This window comes from Triplophysa rosa, unplaced genomic scaffold (assembly GCF_024868665.1).
Source record: "Triplophysa rosa unplaced genomic scaffold, Trosa_1v2 scaffold17_ERROPOS2993530, whole genome shotgun sequence".
Lineage (NCBI taxonomy): Eukaryota > Metazoa > Chordata > Actinopteri > Cypriniformes > Nemacheilidae > Triplophysa > Triplophysa rosa.
The window spans coordinates 15,707-39,180 of record NW_026634190.1 but is presented as its reverse complement, the minus strand read 5'-3'; the positions used below and the strand labels follow the sequence as shown (position 1 = coordinate 39,180).

The 23,474-nt window shown below is 38.7% G+C and overlaps 1 protein-coding gene across 2 annotated transcripts; it reads right to left on the bottom strand.

The window, feature by feature from the left end:
• Window positions 1–181: 181 nt before the first annotated feature.
• Window positions 182–23,031, bottom strand: tfeb (transcription factor EB). Of its 2 annotated transcripts, none has more exons than XM_057327152.1 (10): window positions 22,804–23,031; window positions 21,422–21,505; window positions 13,034–13,299; window positions 10,719–11,006; window positions 8,878–8,970; window positions 6,115–6,232; window positions 4,683–4,739; window positions 4,040–4,115; window positions 3,739–3,886; window positions 182–3,591 (listed from the first exon to the last, which is right to left on the bottom strand). In XM_057327152.1, exons 3-10 carry the CDS (start codon window positions 13,238–13,240, stop codon window positions 3,070–3,072), a joined length of 1,509 nt encoding a protein of 502 aa, XP_057183135.1. In that variant the 5' UTR covers window positions 13,241–13,299; window positions 21,422–21,505; window positions 22,804–23,031; the 3' UTR covers window positions 182–3,069. The 2 variants fall into 2 exon arrangements, with proteins under 2 accessions (XP_057183135.1, XP_057183136.1); XM_057327153.1 differs by having other exon boundaries at window positions 4,683–4,733; window positions 22,804–23,030.
• Window positions 23,032–23,474: the final 443 nt, after the last annotated feature.

Below are 23,474 nucleotides of genomic sequence, written 5' to 3'. Positions count from 1 at the left end.
TGCAGTATTGCACATACTGTCTACGAAATTGGCAGTATGCAGTACCTGTGCAGTATACAAGTACATTTTGTAGCATTGTAGTGTAATGTTAGAGTAGAATGCCCTCTTCTGGCAATGCTAAGATACTTCACATTCCGACCACTGTAAAATAACAGGAAAAACACACACTCCGACGTCGTTTTCGCATTAACTTAAATACGTTTAATGAGAGGTGTCATTTTCATCCAGAGTTCTTTGAAAGAGCAAATCCCACATACATGACACATCCACAGTAATGAAACATTCTCACGGCCTTCAGAGAGTTTTGGTAAAAAACTCTCTGAGAAAAACAGTCACATTCTGCTTGTATTATCTTTCAGCATGCTGTATAATGAAATGGCAAAGTTTTTTAATCATCAAGATATTTTACCAAAGCATACTCCTTCACTTCAAGAGATTTATTTTCATTCCTAATGGCAAACCTTCTCATTCTCGGCGCACGGCTAAAAACAAAAACACCACACAAGCAAAATTAGAAGCCCCTTGCTACGCTATCCAAAAATGCCCAAGCGTCGATTTTTTTACATATATTTTTCTATTCATTTTTTAGTTTACCAAGTCAAAGATTTGCATACAGTAACCAGATCCATAATTGCTGCAGTGGGCAGGCGGTTAGTCATAACAACAAACCCCTGCAATTACAATAATGTGTAAAACACACTATCACAGATGGTGTCTCCCCTGTAGTTTTAAAGCTACATCATGAGGTTTTAAGTGGTCATGAACTGTACCTTTAAAACAATAAAGCAGTAAAACAGAGGGAGAGCTGGTTAGAATCATACTGCATTTGGAACATGATTTTGGCTTCTATTAAAGCTCGTGTTTAACAAAGACTACAAACCAACTTGAGTTTAACCTATAACACAATAAGTAAAATTCACATTCGCCAAGTTTTAATTCAAATTTAATGAAAACAATAAATCGCTAACTCAAGTTTTCCTCAAATAACAGTTTTTCTTAAAAAAAAAAAAGGAATCAAATCAATATAAAAACAACATTTACAAGTTCTTTCAATTTCTTAAAACCCTGATGTGTTTTAACGATTTTGTACATAATATATATATATATAAATATATATATTTATATAATATGGCTCCGCACTTGCCATTTGTATAATAGAATGGCAGATGAAATATTTGTATATTTCAGTGGCTCGGCAGTGAGATAAGTATTTTTCAGAAGAAAAATAAAAATAGGACAGATACAATACATTTAAGTGGCTTAGTGGCATAAAACATTTGAAATAAAACTCACTTCATAAAATCTTTATAATGTCAATAAAATTATAATTGGTTTTTCCAGTGCTTTGGGAAGAACAAAAAAAAAGAGAAAACTCATATAAGTACATATACCCTTTCTACATATTTTACTTCATTTACCGTTCAGCTTAAAAGCCAAAAAACCTGGATAAACTAAACAGAAAATTAATCCAGGTTCCCTGAAAGGCACCTTGAGCTGTTTAAACTTGAGCTTGGCAAATGCCACTCGCTGTTGGCTCTATTTTACGGCATGCCAACATGTGAGGACATTTCACCTTGTGCTTTTTGAAGAATCCAGCCTTGGCTTTAAGGCACCTTATAGGAGTGTGTTGCAACAAGTGTAAGCAGTAAATTTATGTTGCATTCTGCACTGTTTACTGACTCAACTGTCACACAAGCACCTGGTCTGGCCTGTTAAACAAACAAAGCCTGCCAGCAATGTTTTATCCTCAACAATCACAAGTGCTGCTACATCAAAAATAAACTAATGCTTTAGGCATTATGGCAGGTTATTTTTGGTATTTTTCAGTATTTGGCGAGTTCCTCAATGTTTGGTGGCGAGTATGTCAATAACCGAAAATATTACATGATTCCATGATCGCACTTTTTTGACCAAAGAATTTCCATTACTTTCCCATGACCTTAACTTAGTCCTTTGTGACTACTGGATGAGGGTTTTTAACGTTGTTGGACCAATTCATTAGACAGATCCATGTGGAGCCAATTCACTCAGAAATAAAGCATTTTAATGGCTTACTCTATACCCAAGAACAACAATTAACTTGTTTTTTAACAAATCACAACATTTTTAAAATGTTTTTCGTTTCCTGGCCTGGAAAACACAATCTTAAAATTCCAGAATGTATTTTCATGATTGTGGGAAATCTGAGGAACTGTTTCAACAGCTCAGATGTTATGGTATAAATCTTTTGAAAATGCCATCATTCTATCTACTAATAATAAAATCAAGTGTGACAGGTGCACTAGTGAAAGAGTGATAAATGTCAAAGCTAAAAAGTAGAGGAGTGCAAGAGAGAGAACGTGGGAGAGTGGTTTGATTTGTTATGATTGGTGAATATAATTATTTCAATGGTTTAAATGCTACATTTCTTGGAGTTACAAAACACTGTTCAATTGGAATCATCTGAAGCAGGCTAGTTTTCTGTGTTTGGACGTTTGTACAATAAAAGCCATTTCTGAGTGACAGGATTCGAGCATTTCAGTTTGTTTAGTTACAGTATATATTGCATGTATCATTGTGTGCATATTCTGATTTTTGCGAACAGGGTTTGTTTGTAAAAGTTATAAATCATACTAAAAGCATGAATTTCATGTGTCAAACAAAATCAGAAAAAAAGTACCTAAACCGTATTGCAGATGGCATTGTGCATCTCTATCGTACCCTTCCGTTTTAAAGCGATAGTTCACCTTCAAAATGAAAAATCTGTCATCATTTACTCACTCTGTTGTCATTTTAAACCTGTGTGATGTTCTGTCTTCTGCAAAACACAAAAGATATCTTGAAAAATGTTGGTCCCCATTGACTTCTATTGTATGGACACAAAAACAATGCAAGTCAATGGAGACCAACGAGTTACTGCTACCAACATTTTTCAAAATATCTTCTTTTGTGTTCTGCAGAAGAAAGAAATTCATAAAGGTTTGAAATGACAAGGGGGCATGTAAATAATGACAGAATGTTCATTTTAATGGTGAACCGTCCCTTTAACTGTGATATGTGCGAGATCTGTGTGTGTATATGCGGTACAGATCATAGTATGTCTGAATCCTCAATGCTAAAGCTGCTACGACGGCTGCTGTCCACAGACGCTTCGGGGGACATGGCGGATAGCAGTGGGTCTCCTCCCAAAGGCGACAGGGCTTCATCCATCAGTAAGAAGCCCAGCTCGCTCTTCTTTCCCATTGATGCAAGGCCTCCTACCAACGAGCCGAGATCCCCCATGCCCCCCATCGCATCCTGATATCCAGGAATGCCTCCGTCACACAAGTCCAGTGACTGGGCATAGTCAAAGTGCTGAGAGCTGCCCACAGCCGGATATTGCAGTGGGGGCTGAGGGTGGAGGTGCTGGTGCTGATGGAGCTGGTTGTGGGGGCGTGGCTGCGGCTGGCCTTGATGCTGGGGGTAGTGAGGGGGGAGGTGGGGCTGATGTTGGAGATGGTTCTCTTCTGGGCTGTTTTCCTGCTTGACGAAGGGGTTTAGAAGCTCGACGTTGTTCAGGCCAGATGGAGAGCTGTTGGGAAGCCCGTGCATTTGGGCCTGCCTCTCAAGTTCCTGACGGGAACAACCACAGATTTACCATTTACTGTCATCCGTTTTGATCTGAATTTGTGGAAACTCATTATACAAAAAATGAAAGCTAACAAATTAAACTAAATTGTTTACCACATCATATGTAAAGTATATTGAAAAGATGTTCACCTGAATGCGGAACCACAGTTGTTTGTTTGCCATCTCCATCCTTTTGAAGTTGTTCTCCACCTCTCGGGTCCTCTGGGCGTCCTTCTGCATGCGTTTAATATACTCCACAGAGGCTCTCAGAATCGTGCCTTTATTCCAGCGCACATCCCTGAACATGAGAGGTTCCAGATGGTCATTTGATTATTGATAAAAGAACGCGATTGAAAGTATACTACCCATGCAGCTTAAAGAGAAATTCACATCTGGGCTGGATGAAATAACAATTACTGAAGTCCACATGCTCAAACAAATGCAAACTTACAAGTCATTGGTTTTGGGGATCATGGTTCCCAGCTCCTTAATTCGATCATTAATATTAAATCTTCTCCTCCTTTCAACTAATAGAAAAGTAAAATGGATTTGTTAGTATGGCAATATTAATGTCAAGTATTACAAAGTACAGTCTCTATACTATCTACAGTATTTTACAACACGTTTGTCTCTTAATTTGAGCTGACTTTGACATAATATACCATAATAAAGACTTTTATTTGTTTTATGACTCAAAACTTTTAATGAGGTCAAATGAGGTGAGGTTTTAGGCAATAACACCACTGCACGCACTCACACTAGCATCGCAATTTATAATGCAAGAGATATGGCTCTATATACTATCGTATAATGATGTACTTGGGAAAAGGCCAAGCTTAGCACATCTTAGCAGAATTACTCCGTCTTATTGTACAACTCCAATACCTGCCAATTGTCACAGGCAATTACATTTTAATGCCACAGCAGCAGGATCCGTCCGAGTTAACAATACACTAAAGTGCTCTGCGGTGTCAGCTGAATTTGTGCAGGGGCAGATGTGATGAAGGGTGTCAATGGCAGGGCAGAGCTGCTGTACTTTAAACTGTGAGCGCTTGTAAACCGGGAGAAATGAGGAGGAAAAAGCGAATACTCACTCAAGTTGTGGTTGTCTTTCTTCTGTCTCTCTTTAGCCATGACACGGGCATCTGTAGCTTGTCAAAAACACAAAGCGATCCTGTGAATTGACTGTGAATTGTGAGCATGTTCTGGTGTAGGTGTAAAAGCTGCTTTGACATGGATTTCCTTGACATTTTGTAAGGTTGATGGACAGCGAAGGCACGCTGAAACTTTGCTTAAACTTTATCCAGTAGGCTTATGTAATGAATATTTTACTAGGGTCCTACAGCACTGTTGTTTACGCTCAGCTTAATATTCTGTTATTCATTTCAGGTTAGTATGTCAAGACATTATAAGAGTGTTTAAAGTTTTGCGTGAGGTTTCTTAAGACATGCATATAACACACACACAGAAAACAATTTAATAACGTTGATTAAACCTTACCTATTTTTCTGTGACAGTGATTTGATGTTTCTTTACAATCATGACATTCAGATCACTTACAACTACAATAAACTACATGTTTAACCCCCTATAAAAGTCATTAGTTTCATCAATTAAATTTAGTTTAGGAGAGATGATCCTAAAATCTTGAATAAACTATAAATTGTGCCTTCTTGCTAACACTTTACAATAACACACACCAGACACAACTGGCGCGACACAACACGGCAACTGCTTGTTCTTAATGGGTTTGTCATGTCGCATCGAGCCACATCCAGTGTAGACAAAAATTTAAAATTATAATTGGTTCTAATGCGTACTATTGTATTTTATCGTGTCATGCCATGCCGCGTCCGGTGTAGACACGGTGTAAGGTTGCATTTGTTAACACAAGTTAACGCATCATGTACTAACTTGAACAATTGTATCGACATCAGCAAAGATTAAAGGTCCAGTGTATGAAATTTAGCAGCATCTAGCGGTGAGGTTGCGAGTTGCAACCAACGGCTCACTCCACCCCTCCCTTTCAAAGCACTACGGTGACTGACACAAAACTAAGATGTCGTCACCTTTTCGCTTTCTGTGCCGAAGGAGATAACGTATTTACGAAATGCGCTCTGTAGAGCAGTTTGTCCATTTAGGGCTACTGTAGAAACAGCATGGCGAATTCCATGCAAGGGGACCCACTGTATATGTAGTAGATAGAAAAAGCTCAATCTAAGGTAATAAAAACATAAAGCTTCATTATGTAAGGTCTTTACACATCTCTGAAGACATAGTTATGTATATTATATTGCATTTCTGTCAATAGAACCTCCCAAAAATTACACATTGGACCTTTAATAAATGCTGACAACTTTATTACTCATTGTTAGTCCAGTTAGCTGATGCATTTACTAATATTAAGAAATACAACCTTATAATAAAGCATTAGCGAATTCTTCATAAAAACAATAAAACTCTACCTATGTGTGAATCAGTACTGTATTCAGTATGGTAGTGTATGGTTCTAGAGATGTGGTTTACCTGAAATCTCCCTCTTGATGGCCAGATTGGCAGGGCAAGAGTTGCTGGCCATGGCGACTCCTGGTCTGGTCATACCTGGCCCCGTGTACACGTCCAAATGACTGCTAGATAGTGGGAGCTACATTGTACAAAAACACATGAGTCTGGGTGAGTGTATTTTTGCATAAAACAGTGACACTGTGCTACAATTCAACCCAAACATATGATGCATCTCGTGCATTTGAGGACTACTGGATTTCCTTAACCATGCACCTTGCTTGAGAAGACCATCTAAACCTTCCTTGCTGGAGAAGACTAGCATGTCTTGCATGTGGCATTTTTACAAAGCAATATTCAGCGTATCCCTGGTAAATCATCACAATCATTGGAAGCCTCATAAACACGCATCTTATCTCCAGAGCAAAGCTATAAACTCTAGAGATAACACACAGATAAAACTCACTATTGCTCCTGAGGTGAGAGAAATGATTGACTATCACAGTTCTTTCTTATCGTGCTCTTTATTGTTTTACACCGGTTGTGTCTTTTATTCCATCGCAGAGTTGCAGTTGATGCAGCTCTCAGCTCCTAATGAGCTGCAACAGACAAATCCGCTATCGGAAAAGCTCAGATACCTTATCACAGGCGCTACTGTGAAGCACAACGCCAAACAAACATAAATCAACAGTAAAAGCCAGACAAAGAGAACGGCGCAGATAGAGACCCGTTATGTGAGGCTGCTGCTTCTGGGAGAAATTGTGCTGCATGTTCTTCACAATTTAAGATTTTGATCCGGATCAATCGGCCCAATACGCATTTTAAAAGCTAAAATAAGGCTAAAAGCTAAATCCGCTTCATGATAATTAATGACTCAAAATATGTTTTTGCACAATGCAAGAGAAAGCAATGGATGCTCTCTGCTGGGTTTGGAATTGCATTCAGAAAGATTTAAAGTCACTGATCAAAGAGTTTTGAAGCAGTGATCAAACAAGAGGTCAGGGGTGGTCTGTGGTGCAGACTCATTTGGAGTCACGTCTAAACCCCACCTCTTCACCCCAATGTCTAATCTGATCTTTAAACCCCATGTGAAACAAAGTTTGCACACTAAACATTCATTGAGAATATATCACCTAAAAAATACTAAAAACGGTCAAATACAGAATTCAGGTAAGAAACGGGAAGTAGAAAATAATAGCAGTGCTTCTGGTAAACAGAAGATTTTTTGGCAGATTCTGTTGATGTTTTTCTTTTCTTTTTTTTCTTTCAATGCTGCAACATATTTACTGCGTTTTACATATATTTATCTTTGTTCGAAATAAAAAATGAAATGAAATCAAATTAAAGATGACCTTAAATGATCTTCCCTCTATAATACCAACAGTAAAACGTTCTTAATCAATCCATCTTATTCAAAAAACAAATTCAATTCAAACAAGCAGCAAATCCCACAGAGCAGATGAAACAAAAGATCAATTATCAAACTCGGAAACTGATCCCCAGGACCACTGATCAATAGAAAAGTCAATCACTCAACTCTCACTCAATACTGTATAGACATTACATTACAGCCCACATCACGCAAACAAAGAATTTGTAAATATAGCAGAGGTGATTATACTTGGTCACTAAACAACAGTCATAAACAACGAGTCATCTGCACATACGAGCTATCAGCAACAGGTTGCATGCCTAAACGCGTGTGACAGAGGTTACCGGTGACCTTAAAGTGGCATTTGGCATTTCTATATTTTTGGCTTCAAGGAATAGGCTATATATTAAGCAAACACAACCCTACTTCCCATTTCCTACCCCTGCCGGCCTGCACAGAGAGTCTTACCAGCTGAATATTCTCCCCATCGATAACCTCCACGATGGCATAGGTTTTATTCGATTCTTTCATATTTGCCTCTGAGTCTCTCATGGTCGGCACGCACTTGCTGTTCACCCCCTCCTCCTCTCAGACCTCTCTAGAGAGACTGACCTGAGTCGCTTCAGGACCTTCTCTCTTCTACTTTTTCTTAACCACTAAATGCTGAACTTTCTCCTATCTGGACTTTCAGCCTCCCCTCCCCGAGCCGTCTCTCTCTCTCTCTCTCTCCCAAACTGCCCCCTTCTGCTGCTTCCCCACCTTCACAAAATGCCTTGTAAACAAGTTGATCTCTAACCGAGTATGGCTTAATTGTTAATGTTGAGTAGATGCTTTAGATACACAGCACAGTGCATCCACTTTACTTATTCAGAATGTCTTCTCTTCTGTTAAGTGAATCGGGTCAAACTATTTAAGTCGATTAAACACTTTCACAAACATTTTCCATCACGGAGGCTGAAGGCAGCCTAGAAATGGCTTTAAATTGGTTGTCCAGTAAATGAGGTATGATTCAATACCCATTCAATTTTTTTTGCCCTGGTCTAAACAGAAAACGAAGTTGTTTTGAGTTTGCATGAGAGCAAAACAGTTGCATCATTTAACTTCAGCTATAATTAGATTTGACTTTTGGTGGACATAACAAAGAGGCTTTTCATCTCTTAAACCGTGATTTAAAAAAGAAAGAGCACAACAAATGATCCTGCATAAGTCCTCCATTGTCAAAGCAGAAGGTTGTGGGGGTTTCAAAAATAGACTTACAGTATTCAGCGACAATAAGACGCAGTCTGTGCATCATAAAGAGAAATCATTCACTTAATTTTCTACGTAACGTTTGAGATTCGGCTACAGTATCTACGTTAGTCACCGGCAGAAATGTCAAGGAGTAAGCGAGACTATGAGCAACGGCTTTTACTTACTGTATTTGGCATCTGCATCACAGGGTCAATATAAGCCTGGATGTCATCATAACTGGACTGCAGGCTGATGATGTCATCAATAACCTCATCCATCTTGTCAAAAAACAAACACATAAGACTTTATAAAAAAAAATGGACCTGGACACATCATGCATTTGCATACAAAGTAGGTACCGATACATTCTCTCTTGATTATTGCAAATCTTCTTCATGAACCCAAAATAACTAAACAAACTATAACTAATGAGAAATCAATGGAAATTACTGATGAAAGATGTATTCCACTCAACAGCCCTACGGACATGCTTCCTCTCTTGTATAGCTCACAAATGTTGATAATGTGCCACAATCGCACATTCACTTCATCCTCCCGTAACATTTGGTGGAACAGGGAGAAGAGAAACACAGGACCAAAGTCTGCTTGGTTCCAAAGGGTCATTCTGTGGGATCCCTGTCACTCTTTAATCTTTAATTATACCTTGACGGCCATAATTGGCCACTTAAACTCCAATGACAATGAAGTTAAGTTAGTTAACACCCTGACCTTTGCGTGCACCTGGGCGAATAACACCCACAATACCGGAGATGAGAAATAGACCACTCAGAGATGAGCAAGAACTTGGCATTTACTAAACTTCAGGGCCCGTATTCATGAAAAATCTTAGCGCAAAGAGTTGCTCCTAGTGACAAAATTCTAAGAAAATTCTTAGAAATGTGGGCGTTTCCCCTTAGAATTACAGAAAAGATCCTAGTAAAGAAAAAATGAATTCATAAAGCATCTTAAACCTTAAAAGAGCTCTTAAGGTCCAACATTTTAAAAGTAGCAAGGAGGACTTTTAAGTGACTTAAGAGTTTCTTTAGCAGCAGAGAAAATGGACGAAATACGAAAAGTGAGAAGAAATGTGTTGCAATGCATGACAATTTCCATATTACTTTAAAGGTTTATCAAATTATTTTATTGTTTTTGTGTGTGTTCAACTTTGATTTTCTTGTATAGCTGCTTTGATGCAATGCAAATTGTAAACGCGCTATAACATTAAATTACATTGAATTGGATGACTGTGAGTTAATAAGACACAACACATTAGATGTTTGTGACCGATCCTATAAGAGACACGCTAACATCTCCAAGATAGCGCAGAAAGAATACATGTGTGTGTGCTTGAGTATGGTAAAACAGAATAAATTACATGTGCAATTTCAAACTAATGACCCTATGCTTAAAAGCGCTCTTTTTTTGCTTATTGGCCAACCAACCAATCACAGTCTTCAAAAGACAGCAACGGGGTCAGCCCCGCCTCCTCACTAAGATAAACGTTTTTGTCTTTTCTTTGCTAAGAGTTGCTCTCATGATCCTGAATCACTTTTAAGCCAAGACTCCTACGTAGAAGTTTTTAAGCTAAATTAATAGCTTTCTTTGAGGATTCTTAGAAGCTTTAAGAATACGGGCCCAGATTTCTGTGAACTAAAAGAGGATCAAACGTTGATGGCTTAATATAAAACTGTACGAGAAATATAAATTGTAAAACAAACATGTGACTGCAAAATGTGTTGTAACATTGTGCAGGAATGTGAAGACAAATATAACAAAATCATAAAAATAGGTCAAAAGCTTCCAGTGCATTTCTAATAAATTTGAATCCATCTATACTCTAGTGTACTCCTTTAAATATTTACTCTCTTAAAATGGACTAAAAGTAATAATGACCCATTCTGCTCTACATACATTCGCTCTCTACAATTCTCTCTATAGAGAGGTAAATACAAACTTTAACATGAACTGTGTCAACACACGACGTTCGTAAAGTGATTTCTTTAAAGTCCTTTAAAGCCGACTATACCTCATTCTCATGACTGGAGCCAATGTTGAGCATTGCCATGGGACTGTTGGGTGCGCTGTTTCCAGCAGAGGTCATGAGCTGCTCTGTGCGCATACAAGGGGACAGTAGGGGAGGTTGGACGGTTCCTGTCTGACACTGGGCCATGGTGGGTGGAGAGGGCTGCACCAAGTTTGCTACAGCGTGAACTGCTTGCTTGGAGGCGTAGGTTGTGGACAGGTATTCTTTGACCTGCTGCCGCTGAGACTGCCGGATGTGGTAGTCCGTGGGGTTTTCGAGGTGAGTCTGCACCTTTTAACATGAAGAGGTCCGATTAGAAAGCAAGGCTTTATGAATGATTATGAATGCAAAAAAGCAAAGTCATCCAGAATGAGTTAAATGGCACTAAAACACATTTCTAAAATAAAAAGAAGCCTCAGAACTGGTGAACGAATTGAACGCTCTATATACAACAACTGTCAAATTATCCAACCCTTGTCCGAAAAAACTGAAAGAAGAAAACATGGAGGATCAAATAAAAACTTTATAGTGCAAGTGTGCGGATATAGGACACAAGCTGTAAAGTTGGCACTGCCAGGAAGGGCATTTCCCTGGGGTTAAATGCCTCCACGCAGCCCATGCAAAGGGCATTTTGGGTAGGGCCAGTTGTTCTGTGCTCTCAGAGGTGAAATTACAGAAGGTACAGAAGTTAGATAGAAGGTCATTTCACACGGATACATATCTTCATCACATACTTTTATTTAATCTAGGAGTGGTAGCAGTAAATGTCCAGATAAATGATAGGGGGCTGGGTGAAACCAGAGACACTGTTGCTTAATCCTGAGATGACACGTGACTGGTTGCATGGGGACAACAACAACATCTAAGAACAAAGTTCTTGCCGTGTACACCAAAGAAAACCATCAGAGTAGCTTTTGTTTCATATTAAAACCTTTAAGATCATTGGAGATTGTTTCACTCTTGAAAACAAGGTCAGTTTGGAAATGTTAATGTCCTCAGGACTCAAAAGTTTAAATTATTTAGATGCGATTTGACAGAAACTGTCATTTTGGAGGCACTTGTGAAAACACAATGGTTTTAGTTGCCTAACACACACAAAGTTGTTAAGCAAGTAAGCGAATTGATAGCAGAGTCTCTGATGGCATCTATCATTAACGTTGATAGTTATCAGTCAGGAAACATTAAAATGTTAAGTAATACATCATGTCACCCAGTCTTAAAAACTTTCTTGAGCCTTTGAGTTGATATATTCATGCAGTTACAATATTTTTTCCCAAAGTAGAAGATTAAATATGCTTAAAAGATGATCTCGGAACTGTGTACTGCACCTGGTATTTTGTTTTTTGTCTGTGGAATTGTGTATAGCTGTATGTAAATGGTGTAAAAGTAGCATGAAAACACAGGATTGAGATGAATTTAAAATTCTTATGTCTACTGAAACAAACAATTCTGCTGTTTCTGCTTTCAGCATGTGGAAAAGCATTCTATTTATTTTGTGTGAAGAGTTAAAATCATCATGAATGGAAACAAACAAGGCAAACATCACACATGCTTTACCATTACATGTGTATGCGGAGAGTTTATTAGCAAAAGCTCCATAAAAAAATCATGTTTTTTTATTGAGTTATGTTTTTATTGTGTTTTATTGTGTTAGTTAGCTGTATTTTTTTGAGTTATTATTACTCAATCAAATAAAACACAACTGCAGTTTGAGTGATATTACTTGAATGCAAAATTTTTGCAATGATTTTTGAATATTTATCAGTTATCTGTTATTGCAAATGAACTCTTCATATGCAGACAAAGCACATGGCTTGCCTCCTGTAACAGATCTATAGAATCAGACAGAAACGTGTTATCGTAAAAGAAACACATCTAGTCTATTTGGCTTCTCTTTTCTGCCCGTTTCCTCCTACCTGCCTGCCGTTCCACCACATTCTTTCATAAATATTTTTTGTTTTCTTTTTCATCTTGGTTGAAATGTAATCCAGTGCTGTAAACCTGTGGTCAGTCATGCATGTCCCACTGACTTTAGGACTTTGGCCACTATTTTTCCCTATAGAAACACAGTATGAGAGTACCTACTGGAGTACCTAATCCTGCCTAACTAGGTCTTTGTGCACCGTAGAATTTATTCATCCTGTAGCCAATGCAAAGATAGATTGTGGTCTCATGGGTGAGCTCATTCATGCCCTTGATCACACACCTACATGATGATTATGTAATTTGGCATTTGCAGAGATTCATGGGAATGGGCATGTCTGAAAACACTTATTGACATTTACTAAAAACACATGTAGGATTATGTTTATGCATACCTTTAGAACTTCAACAGGGACCTGCATGGGTGACTGGAAGTGAGATGGCGCGCTGATGGCAGGCGAGGGCGTGGGTGGGCCTGGCATGCGCTGTTGCATGTAATGCATGGCTGCTGCCTGTTGTTGCTGCCTCTCCCGCTCCCGCTGTTCCTCCTGCTGCATCTGGTCCCGCATGAGCTGCAGGCGCAGGCCAATGCGCGATGACATGGCTGGGGGACGCGGGGGGCGGGCTGCCGTACAGTCCAGCCCGAACAGTGGAGGGGGGTCTGCAAAGTAAACAGGTGCGTTAGAGAAAGTAAATGTATCCATTATAATTATAATTGGAGGGCTGCATATCTCTCTATCATAATAAAACACTAGTTATGTTAAAATATGTTATAAAAATGCCCTGTAGCAGTAAAACACTAAAAATATAAACTTGATGACTGTGGGTAACATATTGCCAAGGTAACAAACACATTTTAAACCCTGCAGTTAAAATAAAGAACAAAACAGAATGTACACGAGAGGAAGCGGATGGAAAAATCTTGTCATTTTCCAATAGTGAAAAACCCTCTCAATGGTCTTAAAGGGGTCATATGAAACGGCTAAAAGGAATATTATCATTTGTTTTAGATGTAATGCAATGTGTATACATAAAAAAAACGCTGTATTTTCCACATACCGTGCATGTTTGTATCTCCTCTTTGCCCCGCCTTTTTTACAAAGCTCATCGCTCTGAAAAGCGAGGTGTGCTATGATTGGGGCCAGTTAACTAGTGCGTAGTGATTGGTCGAATACTGCAAGAGTGCGAGTCATCATTTACTCACATTCAAGTTTTTCTAAATCTGTATAAATTTCTTTGTTCTGATGAAGTTGAACACAAAGAAAGATATTTGGAAGAATGCTTGTAACCAAACAGTTCTTGGCCACCATTGACTCCCATAGTATGAAAATTGCTTTATAAATAGCGTTGTTCTGTTGAACACAAAAGAAGATATTTTGAAGAATATAGGAAAGCAAACAGTTTTGGAGCACTTTTGACTACCGTCGTAATTTCTCCTACTATGGTATACAATGGTGGCCAAGAAAGGTTTGGTTACAAGCATTCTTCCAAATATCTTTCTCTGTGTTCATCAGAACAAAGAAATGTACACAGATTTGGAACAACACGAGGGTGAGTAAATGAAGACCGAATTTTCATTTTTTGGGTGAACTGTCCCGTTAAGTGATCCTACAATGACTTTTATTGCAGAATAACAAAAATGATTTGCTTTATCGCTAGAGTTTCTTTCTAAAAATCTAGGCATTATCATCTATTACAATTGTTAATTGTCGTGTCATTCATTTTATGAATGTCATTCACTTGAGACTGTGAATAAACACATATCAGATGTGTGTGTAATAAGTGTGATTGGGGAAGTCATGTGATGGTCAGGCGCAGTTTTGTTTTTCTTTTCAACTCATGTGAGTGGCAATTTCAACATGGAAACACCCCAAAACATCCTCAACCCCATGTCTCTCGCCCCGCTACAGAAAGACCCACGCCCCGTGTCTTCTGCTAACCTGGGGAGTACCCAACCAGAAGAGTTCCTCTTTTCTAGGTGCTACAGAAGAGCGATATGCAAACAAGAATGACTTTGCTGTTGGATGTATTTTGAGAAAGATCCAAACAGGAAGTGGAATTTAAATGTATTTACTGAGAAAGCTTGCGGAGTATGCAAACAGTACCTTGTAATGCTGTAGTGTGACACAAATGTAATATACAAACAATGAGTCCTGCAATGCATGGTATGGATTAACAAAGGTTACTTAAAAAAAACATGACAGCTTATATAGTAAATGTATAAGAACTTTTGCAGCATCTACACTTCTGTCCCGTGCGTTGAGGCCTGGATACATCACAAACTATACTGTACAAAGGCAGGGGGCGAACAGCACAAGCCCGTGGCACAGCACTGCCTATGGAGAAAAGCTTATTGTACTAGAGGTACAATAAGCCAAGCAGCTCCAATTGAGAGGCCACTAAAGCAGTGTTTAGCCCACAGTGTACATTTCAGCAGTGGAGGGGGGACACACACTGCACGCTTTGTGGTTCACACTCGTCAGTGGACACTTTCAGGCTTTGTCACCAGGGCTGTGTCCAGAGGTTGACATAGTTCCAGGAGAGCAGAGCTTTGGGACAGGCTGGCTTGCAAAGAAAGGGACCACAGCTGGACTAATTCATAGACTGGGACTCAGAACTGGACCCCCAGAAATTTGGATGTTGTAGCACAACTGCATTAGTAACAAGATCAGATCAGGTTTTTATAGTAGTTTTTAACCATGTTGTTGCGATGTGGTTTCTATGATGTTCTGGGTGGCAACTGCCCAAGTTTAAAGAGCCCATATGATTTCACCCAAAAATTAAAATTCTGTCATGAATTACTCACCCTAAAGTTCCAAACCTGTATAAACGTCTTTGTTTGGTTAAACACAAAGAAAGATATTTGGAAGAATGTTAGCAACTGAGATTTCTGGGGCACCATTGACTACCATAGGAGAAAAAAATCTATTATTTTTTTGTTCTGTTGAACACAAACGAAAAATATTTTGAAGAATTTAGTAAAACAATTGGTTCTGGGGCACCTATGACAACCATTTTAATGGCAGTCAATGGTGCCCCAGAAATCTCTGTTGCTAACATTCTTCCAAATATCTTTAGTTGTGTTCAACCAAACAAAGAAATTTATACAGATTTAGAACAACTTGAGGTTGTGTAATTCATGACAGAATTTTCATTTTTGGGTGAACTATCCCTTTAAGTTCCTCCTTCAATATATGTGCATGATTTTTTTCACCATATTTTTTACATCTAGTATTACTAAAGTTTAAAGTGGAGCAGGTCAGGCCGATCTCTGAACATAATGACATAAAACAATGTAAAAATACACTGACGCTGCTCTGTTCGCACACCACCTTCATCTGTGACGTTGCTCCTCTACAGAGATCTCCCACTCCACCCGTTGTCAAATGCCAGGCATACACTGCTCTGATAGACACACATCCAACAGAGCCACAAATCAAAGTGCCCCATTGTCTCTGTGGCAAATCAAACCCTGGGATCTCTACATCCAAAGTGGAGGCAAAAATAGCATGTATTTCATTTAATTTGCAAAACACAAGGCTCTGCAGAGAGTAAAAGTGGGTCAACAAGTGGCGGCTGATGCTAACAATAACCTAAAAATCATACCGTCAGTAATGCGGGACTGAATGTAAATGTTTCTGTAAACAGCCATATGACGGGTGAAATAACATGTACCTATCATCTCTGCTTAGCTAAAAATGGAAGATTCACCTATCAAAGCATGTTATGGAATCAATAATAGGGAAATCTGAAATGAATGTGTGTTTATTAAAGGAGTAGCTCACTTCAAAATAAGCCCCCATTGACTTTCTTTAGTCATTTTTAGTCCTACTATGGAAAGTTAATGGGGGCTTATTTTAAAGTGAACTACTCCTTTAACATTAAAAACAAGATGCGATGTCACTGATCACAATATTCAGTACATGTGTGGAAGAATGTCTTTGCTATTAAAAACTAATAAAGCAAAATGCTTCACTTAACGTTAACTTGCTTTCTGTGTTTTTATGTTTGTCAACTTTATGTGGACAGTGCAACAGAAAATGATAGGAAAGAATACAAAAAGGATATGATGTCAAGACTCAACCTGTTGTCTGTGCAAGTGCCACTGCTGATAAAACATAAGCAACAGCTTTAAACTTCAAAAACATTCCCACTGACTAAAATTAGTACAAGAGGAAACAAACGTTCAGTTTTTGTCACTCCGAGAACTTTTATGGGGATGAAATGAGCAGCGCTATGATTTAGTGAGCAAGTCCATCAATCCTGAAGTGTACTGCCACACACAAATATAAATCAAACCTCGGCAGTAGACAGTTGAGGGGTGGCTTGCAGGAACCTACAAAAGGAAAGGCGGCCAGGGGTCTGTTGCCTCCTCTACCCGCCCTGATTTATCACCCCTGTCTAGTGAGGCAAGCGGAACAAAAATAACAGCCACACTTTCTGTTCCTTATTCTAGAGACACTCTGTTCCCTTGGGGTAACAGACCACTGGTGTGTAAATTCTAGTCCCTGCAGCACACACAGTGAACTTTTCAGACTTTTATCAATTTATGTGACATGTTCTACAGATTCACGGCTGCACATGGGATTAACACCCGTCTGGTTGGGCGAGATGGGGAAAGGATAACTTTCGAGATGAAAACACAGTCTTCTGATAGTGTCAATGTGATGTGAAGCCATGTATGGTGTTCCATACTCAGAATTTGTGCTCTGCATTTAACCCATCCAAGTGCACACACACAGCAGTGAGTAACACACACACCTCCAGAGCAGTGAGCAGCCATTGCTGTGGCACCCGGGGAACAGTCGGGGGGGGGGACGGTGCCATGCTCAAGGGTCTCACCTCAGCCGTGGTATTGAAGGTAGAGGAGAGCGCTGATCACCCCCCCCACAATCCCTGCTGGTACTGAGGCTCGAACCGGCAACGTTTGGGTTACAAGTCCGATTCTCTAACCATTAGGCCACAACTGTCTATGTACTGTGGCAAACTCTGTTACTTCCTCTTTTGTTTCAAGCTATTCAAAAGTGTAAATTCTCTGAAAAGCTGAGGGAAGAAATATATACACAAGACGAAATCGAGAATCGGATTCTACTGCTCTCCTTTAAAGGACCAATACGGCATTTTTAGGAGGATCTATTGACAGAAATACAATATAATATACAAAACTATTTCTTCAGAGGTGTATAAAGACCTTACGTAATGAACAGTTATGTTTGTAATACCTTAGAATAAGCTGTTTATATCTACAATCAGAGCGGCCCTACATACATTGAATTCGCCTCCATGTTTTGTACAGCAGCCCTAAACGGACAAACAACTCTACAACACGCGTTTCCTCTTCCTCTCTGCTGCGGTATCGTGGTGAAACGGATCGCAGGAAGATCCGTACGGATCGTTCTCTCCGGTGCAGAACGCATGTGACCCGCGGATTAACTTAAAGTTTATTCATCATTGAGTAAAAGAGTAAAACGCGCTCTCGCTCGCTCTCCAGTTGCAGCTCCAACGCGCTCTCTCTCTCTCTCCAGTATCTGGACAAGTACAATATTAAAGTGGTTCCAGATAAGTTAAACAATGACGCTCAAAACTGCTCCGTCACACAGCTAATATTACAACAACAACATATCTTGGTATGTTACTCACATACTGATCCGAATCAAAGCAACCTCCTCAGGGATGATTTTAAGACGATCTTTCTCTCCAACATTTCTCTCTGCTGGAAAGTATCTCCATAGATATCTGTGAGTACATATCTGCTAACATGTCTCTGCTGTAAAGTCTTTATAATATTAGCGCAGGTCCTAGCTCCTGCCTGACTTTTATCCTTTTTAAACTTAAAATCCACAAACCTTTTATTTTGTATAATACATAAGTCATCGCTCTTTCTACAGTCCTTCTAATGCCTGCAAAATCTCTTCCCTGCGTCAACATGAGAACGACATCTTTTTTGTACTGTGGTGGCCACCGTCGTGTTTGGACTGAGCGATTCATGGCAAATCTATAATACAACGCTAGTAGCCGCTGTTAATTAAGAACTGCGCCTTTAAGTTTTGATTTGTAAAACAACAGATTTCAGGCATGACAAGGAAACTTGACACACAATATAATTATATGAAATAAATAATCATGCATTGCATTCTGATCTTTGCTGATATTGTATTATAAAATCCTTACCAGTTGAAACACTGTTTCCCAAAAACACACGTTTATATATTTGGCAGACGCTTTTTTTTAAAGCGACTTACATTGCATTATACTACACATTTGTTTCCAAGTATGTGCAATAATCCCTGGGATCGAACCCATGACCTTGGCGTTGCTAATGCCATGCTCTAACCACTGAGCTACAGGAAAGCTTAATAAGTATAAGCACAGCCTTAAACAGATAGTTCATCCAAAAATGCTCATGTAATTTCATACCTGTATAAATTACTTTGTTCCGATAAACACAAAGAAAGATATTTGTCAGAATGTTAGTCATTTTCAGTTCCGGGATATCATTGACTACCATAGTAGGAAGATTTAAATGGTAGTCAAAGGTGCCCGGGAACTCTTTATTTTCCTAAATTCTTCAAAATATCTCATTATATGTTCAACAGAACAAAAAATGTTTTTTTTCCTACTATGGCAGTGGATGATGTCACGATTCTCGGGATGAGACACAGAGACAACGACAGAGCACCCAAGTGCAGACAGCGTTTAGGGGTTAACAAGACAGACTTTAATAATATCTACAAAAATACAAAACAAAGACCCACGTGGGGGTTAACAACAAAACACAAGGATATAAAACATGACTAGACTAACTACACTTAAACAAGACTACTGTTAACCATTTAACTAAACTAAACTAAACTAAACTAAACTAAACTAAACTAAACTAAACTAAACTAAACTAAACAGGACACACACGCAACACAATGAACCAGCACAGGACAATGAAACAAGAGGACTATATAAAGGGGACTAAAACAAGAAGGGGACAGGTGCAGGACATGAACTAATTAACAAGCAATAAGGAGATGAAAGGTCGGGAACAGAGACGCCACACTGGAGAGAGGGAGTATATGGAAGGCCAAAACTGTCTCTCTCCACATAAAACAAGAGATGACAGGATGATGTCCCAGAACTGAAAATTGCTAACATTCTTCCAAATATCTTTCTCTGTGTTCATTGGAACAAAGACATTTATACAAGTTTGAAACAACCCGAGGGTGAGTAAATTATTTTTCATTGTTGGATGAACTATCCCTTTAAGAGTTGTTTTTAAAGAGATGAAATGCAGAACTCGGGTGGCTGACTCATACTAAAGTGAAACTTTACTAGGAGTAAAAAACCTTTTCCTTTACAACTTAAAAAGTTGGGAATGAAAGTAGCTGAATCCACATTAAATATTGAGAAGTTAACAAAACATAACTATTAAAATACAAGTACACTCTGTCAGTGCTGTTTTAAAAAGATGTACAGAATTTAAGATGCAAATTGATTTTTATAATATTTCCAATGACTAATTTAATAAAAGCATTCAAAGACTAATCAGTTGACTAATCATGCCCAAAATGTCAACTTCTGACTTTCAGGGTGTTTTTTTATTTTTTGGAAAGTAAGGGGAGTGCTTTTAAAACAGTTTAGTGATTATTTTTGTTTGTTGCTTCTATTGGTGCCCTTTATAAGCTGAATACATCTAGGGTCTCGTGATTTAAAGACAATCCCCAAAAATGTCCAAATGATCATGTGCAGAATGGTCATGCCTCTTGAGCACTTGTTGAGTCATCAACACCAAAACTCACGCAATCAACTAAATAAACTTCACAGCAACTTTTGCTCTTACAGATTTGACTACTATATATGATATTATCATAGGTCAAGTATTAACACAACATTAATAATAATGTTTATTTTAAGGTCAAGAATTTTTTTGTTCTTCACAAAATGTTTGTATGCCTTCAGGACAGTTAGACACTTCGTGTTTTTGAAGCTTGAAAAGAGGTGCACAACCCACTCCCATTGTAACCAGAAAACCCAAAATAACACCATTTCACAAATCTGTGTTTTGGTTCATATGAACGATAAAGAAAGACATCACAGGTCTGAATGGTAAAGATGCAAAAAGATACAGAAAGAGTGTGCCATTCCTGAATTCCTTGTACACAAGTGTCAAGATGATTGATAAAATTGGGCACAGCGTCAAGCTAGCATAAAAGTTCCAATTTACCCAGCTTCAACAATGACCAGTGGGTCTCAAAATATTCTCAGTTCGTGCAAAATAAAACACAAACAGCACCATGTTATGCTTGTTGAACCTGAATCAATGGATATTTTTGCGTATTATTAAGAGACGATGCTGCTATTAAATGTTTTTCTTTTTTTTGTATAGATTAATCATCTTAAGAGTGCTGTTTGTGCCACATGCAAAAAACTATCTTGGACTGAAATAGTTGAGGACCATAAATATAGTAGATCATCGAGTTTTCGGTACAGACAGCATTTTTACATTTTGCCTGAATTCTGTACTGAAAAGTTTGCTCTTTAAAAAAAATAAATGAAACATCTCAGGGCATTTGCTCAACCTTTGTCCCCGATTACTCACTTTACCCTACAGCCAAAAGTTGCCCAACTACGACCCCAATCTAATCGACAGCATTTACAGGAAAATATACAAACGGCGACATGGATTCCCCAAACAGACAGTCTCAGCTGTGCTCAGACACATACTGAATGCTGTATTCTCCACAGCTTTCTGAGCCCATATTCATGCATCACTGTGAGAAATGTTTCACAATTACCTCTTTGTGCAGAAAGTGACCTGGGTGTCTTCGACTCTCTGCTCTCTACATGACTGTGTGCCCGTCTATGAGCGGGCTGAAAAACTGAAAGAGAAACAGAGATCGGTTTTAGTGTGGTTTATTAGCAACACAGTATATAGGGCTATATAAAGGTGTCTGGCAGAAAGAGTCCTAGTATGACCGAGGATGTTACGGAGAGCTTCAGCTGTGCTGTTTGCGATGGCCAAAGTAACAAGACAACAGGTGCATTATAGAAATATATCTATTTATAGGTATTTTTGATATCATGGCCAAACAGTGAGACATCTAATAAAACTCGTTTCCAAGCCAGTGTCAGAAAATACAGTGCATTTATTAAATTCACACCTTATGTAAATCTACTCTTCAGAATTGTTGCATGCATTGCATATACACTTTCAAAGGAAAAGTCAGGCTAAATTTGATAATAAAAGGTTCATATCCCAACATAAATATTATGTCGTATGTGCTGATCCAGGTGCCTACATTACAGGTAATACACGCTATTGCTGACCATGAGGCAATATGGGTTTTTTCAGGCATACCCATATGGAATTCATGCCCTGAAGACTTGTATTATTCACAAAGTATTACGCATTCTCCGTCCCTTGCATGTTTGTTTATTAAATATTTTGGCTAACTAAATCATGCTTACCTACCAGTAAGAGCGCAGTACTCTCAGTTGTGTTCAGCACATTGTACCATTTAAAAAAATCATTCACAGAATTCCACAGATTAGCACAGGAATGTGAAAAAGTCCACAGATTCCATCTGAGCCTGTTGTGTCTATCACGATCCTTTAAGTTCATATATGCACTTTATACACTTATAAACACTTTTCTGACCATCAATTCAAAGGCAACAGTAGTACAAGAAGAAATGTGGCCTACACTGTTAAAACAAAGCAAATGGAAAATGTACTGGTAATTTTCCGCAAGGAAAATACACGTTAATATTATGTAATGTCAATATGACGTTAATATAATGCGGTACAAAAAACAATATGTAAAGGTGAAACACAAATCTATGTGGAAAGTATATTGTGCCCTACTTTTTTTTTTACAGATTTTGGAAAATTAAAACCCATGTAAAGTTGAAACAAGATTTAGAAAAAAATAATGCAGTACTTTATAACCAACAAGCAAAGCAGATTTATTGAGTGACATCCAATGAAACAAAACATTTTCTTACTATCCTTGACCTTTAAAAACACAACAAAAAAACTTTCCATGTCCTCCAAAAAGTATTCAAGCCCGTACGTCTTTGAAATCTAACTCCATGAACAAATTTCTTAAAAATGATTCCCTCAATGTCTGTTTTGCAGTATACATCAATCTCCCTCCCTGTATATAGAATCTCCATACCTTATTAACAGACGGGCCGCGAAAGCGAAGAGTGCCGGTCAATATTCGTCTTGTACAGTTATCCACACAAAAACACACAAACCTCACGTAAGTCACAGCCTAGTCCAAACCCAGTGGTGCTACAACACAATACTGAGCCTTCATGTTGATGCATCGTTTTTATACCGCTGTCACCCGTGACCAATAGCCACGGAGAAAGAGAGAGAGAGGGAGCGATCAAACAATCAGGGAAATCCTTAGTCATGAAGCCTCACAGAACTTCTCCGCTGTCTATTGCCTCCTCCACTTCCCCTAAATGACAAGCTTCCGTGAGAGAGGGACAAGGAGGCCTCATTGTCCCTGGTCCCGCTCCTTGAGGCTTCTTCCGTCTTATCTGAATCTGTTGAATGCAGGGAGTATGGGGTGGTGAGTCACTAATTCGAGTGGGAAAGAAAATACTCATGAAGACGCATGTATACACACCTCTTACAACCACAGAGATACACACAACCCTGAATTAAAATGATGTAAGTGATATACAAGAGCAGCACAGAATAAACTACATTGGGAAAGACTGTTTTCGGATTTAATAATGGTAACATTCACAAGGAGCAATTTCTCTAAAAAATTTGTTATCTTTATAACTTTGGACCTGAAAACTACACATTTAGTCTTTCCAGAGTGTCCAGTGT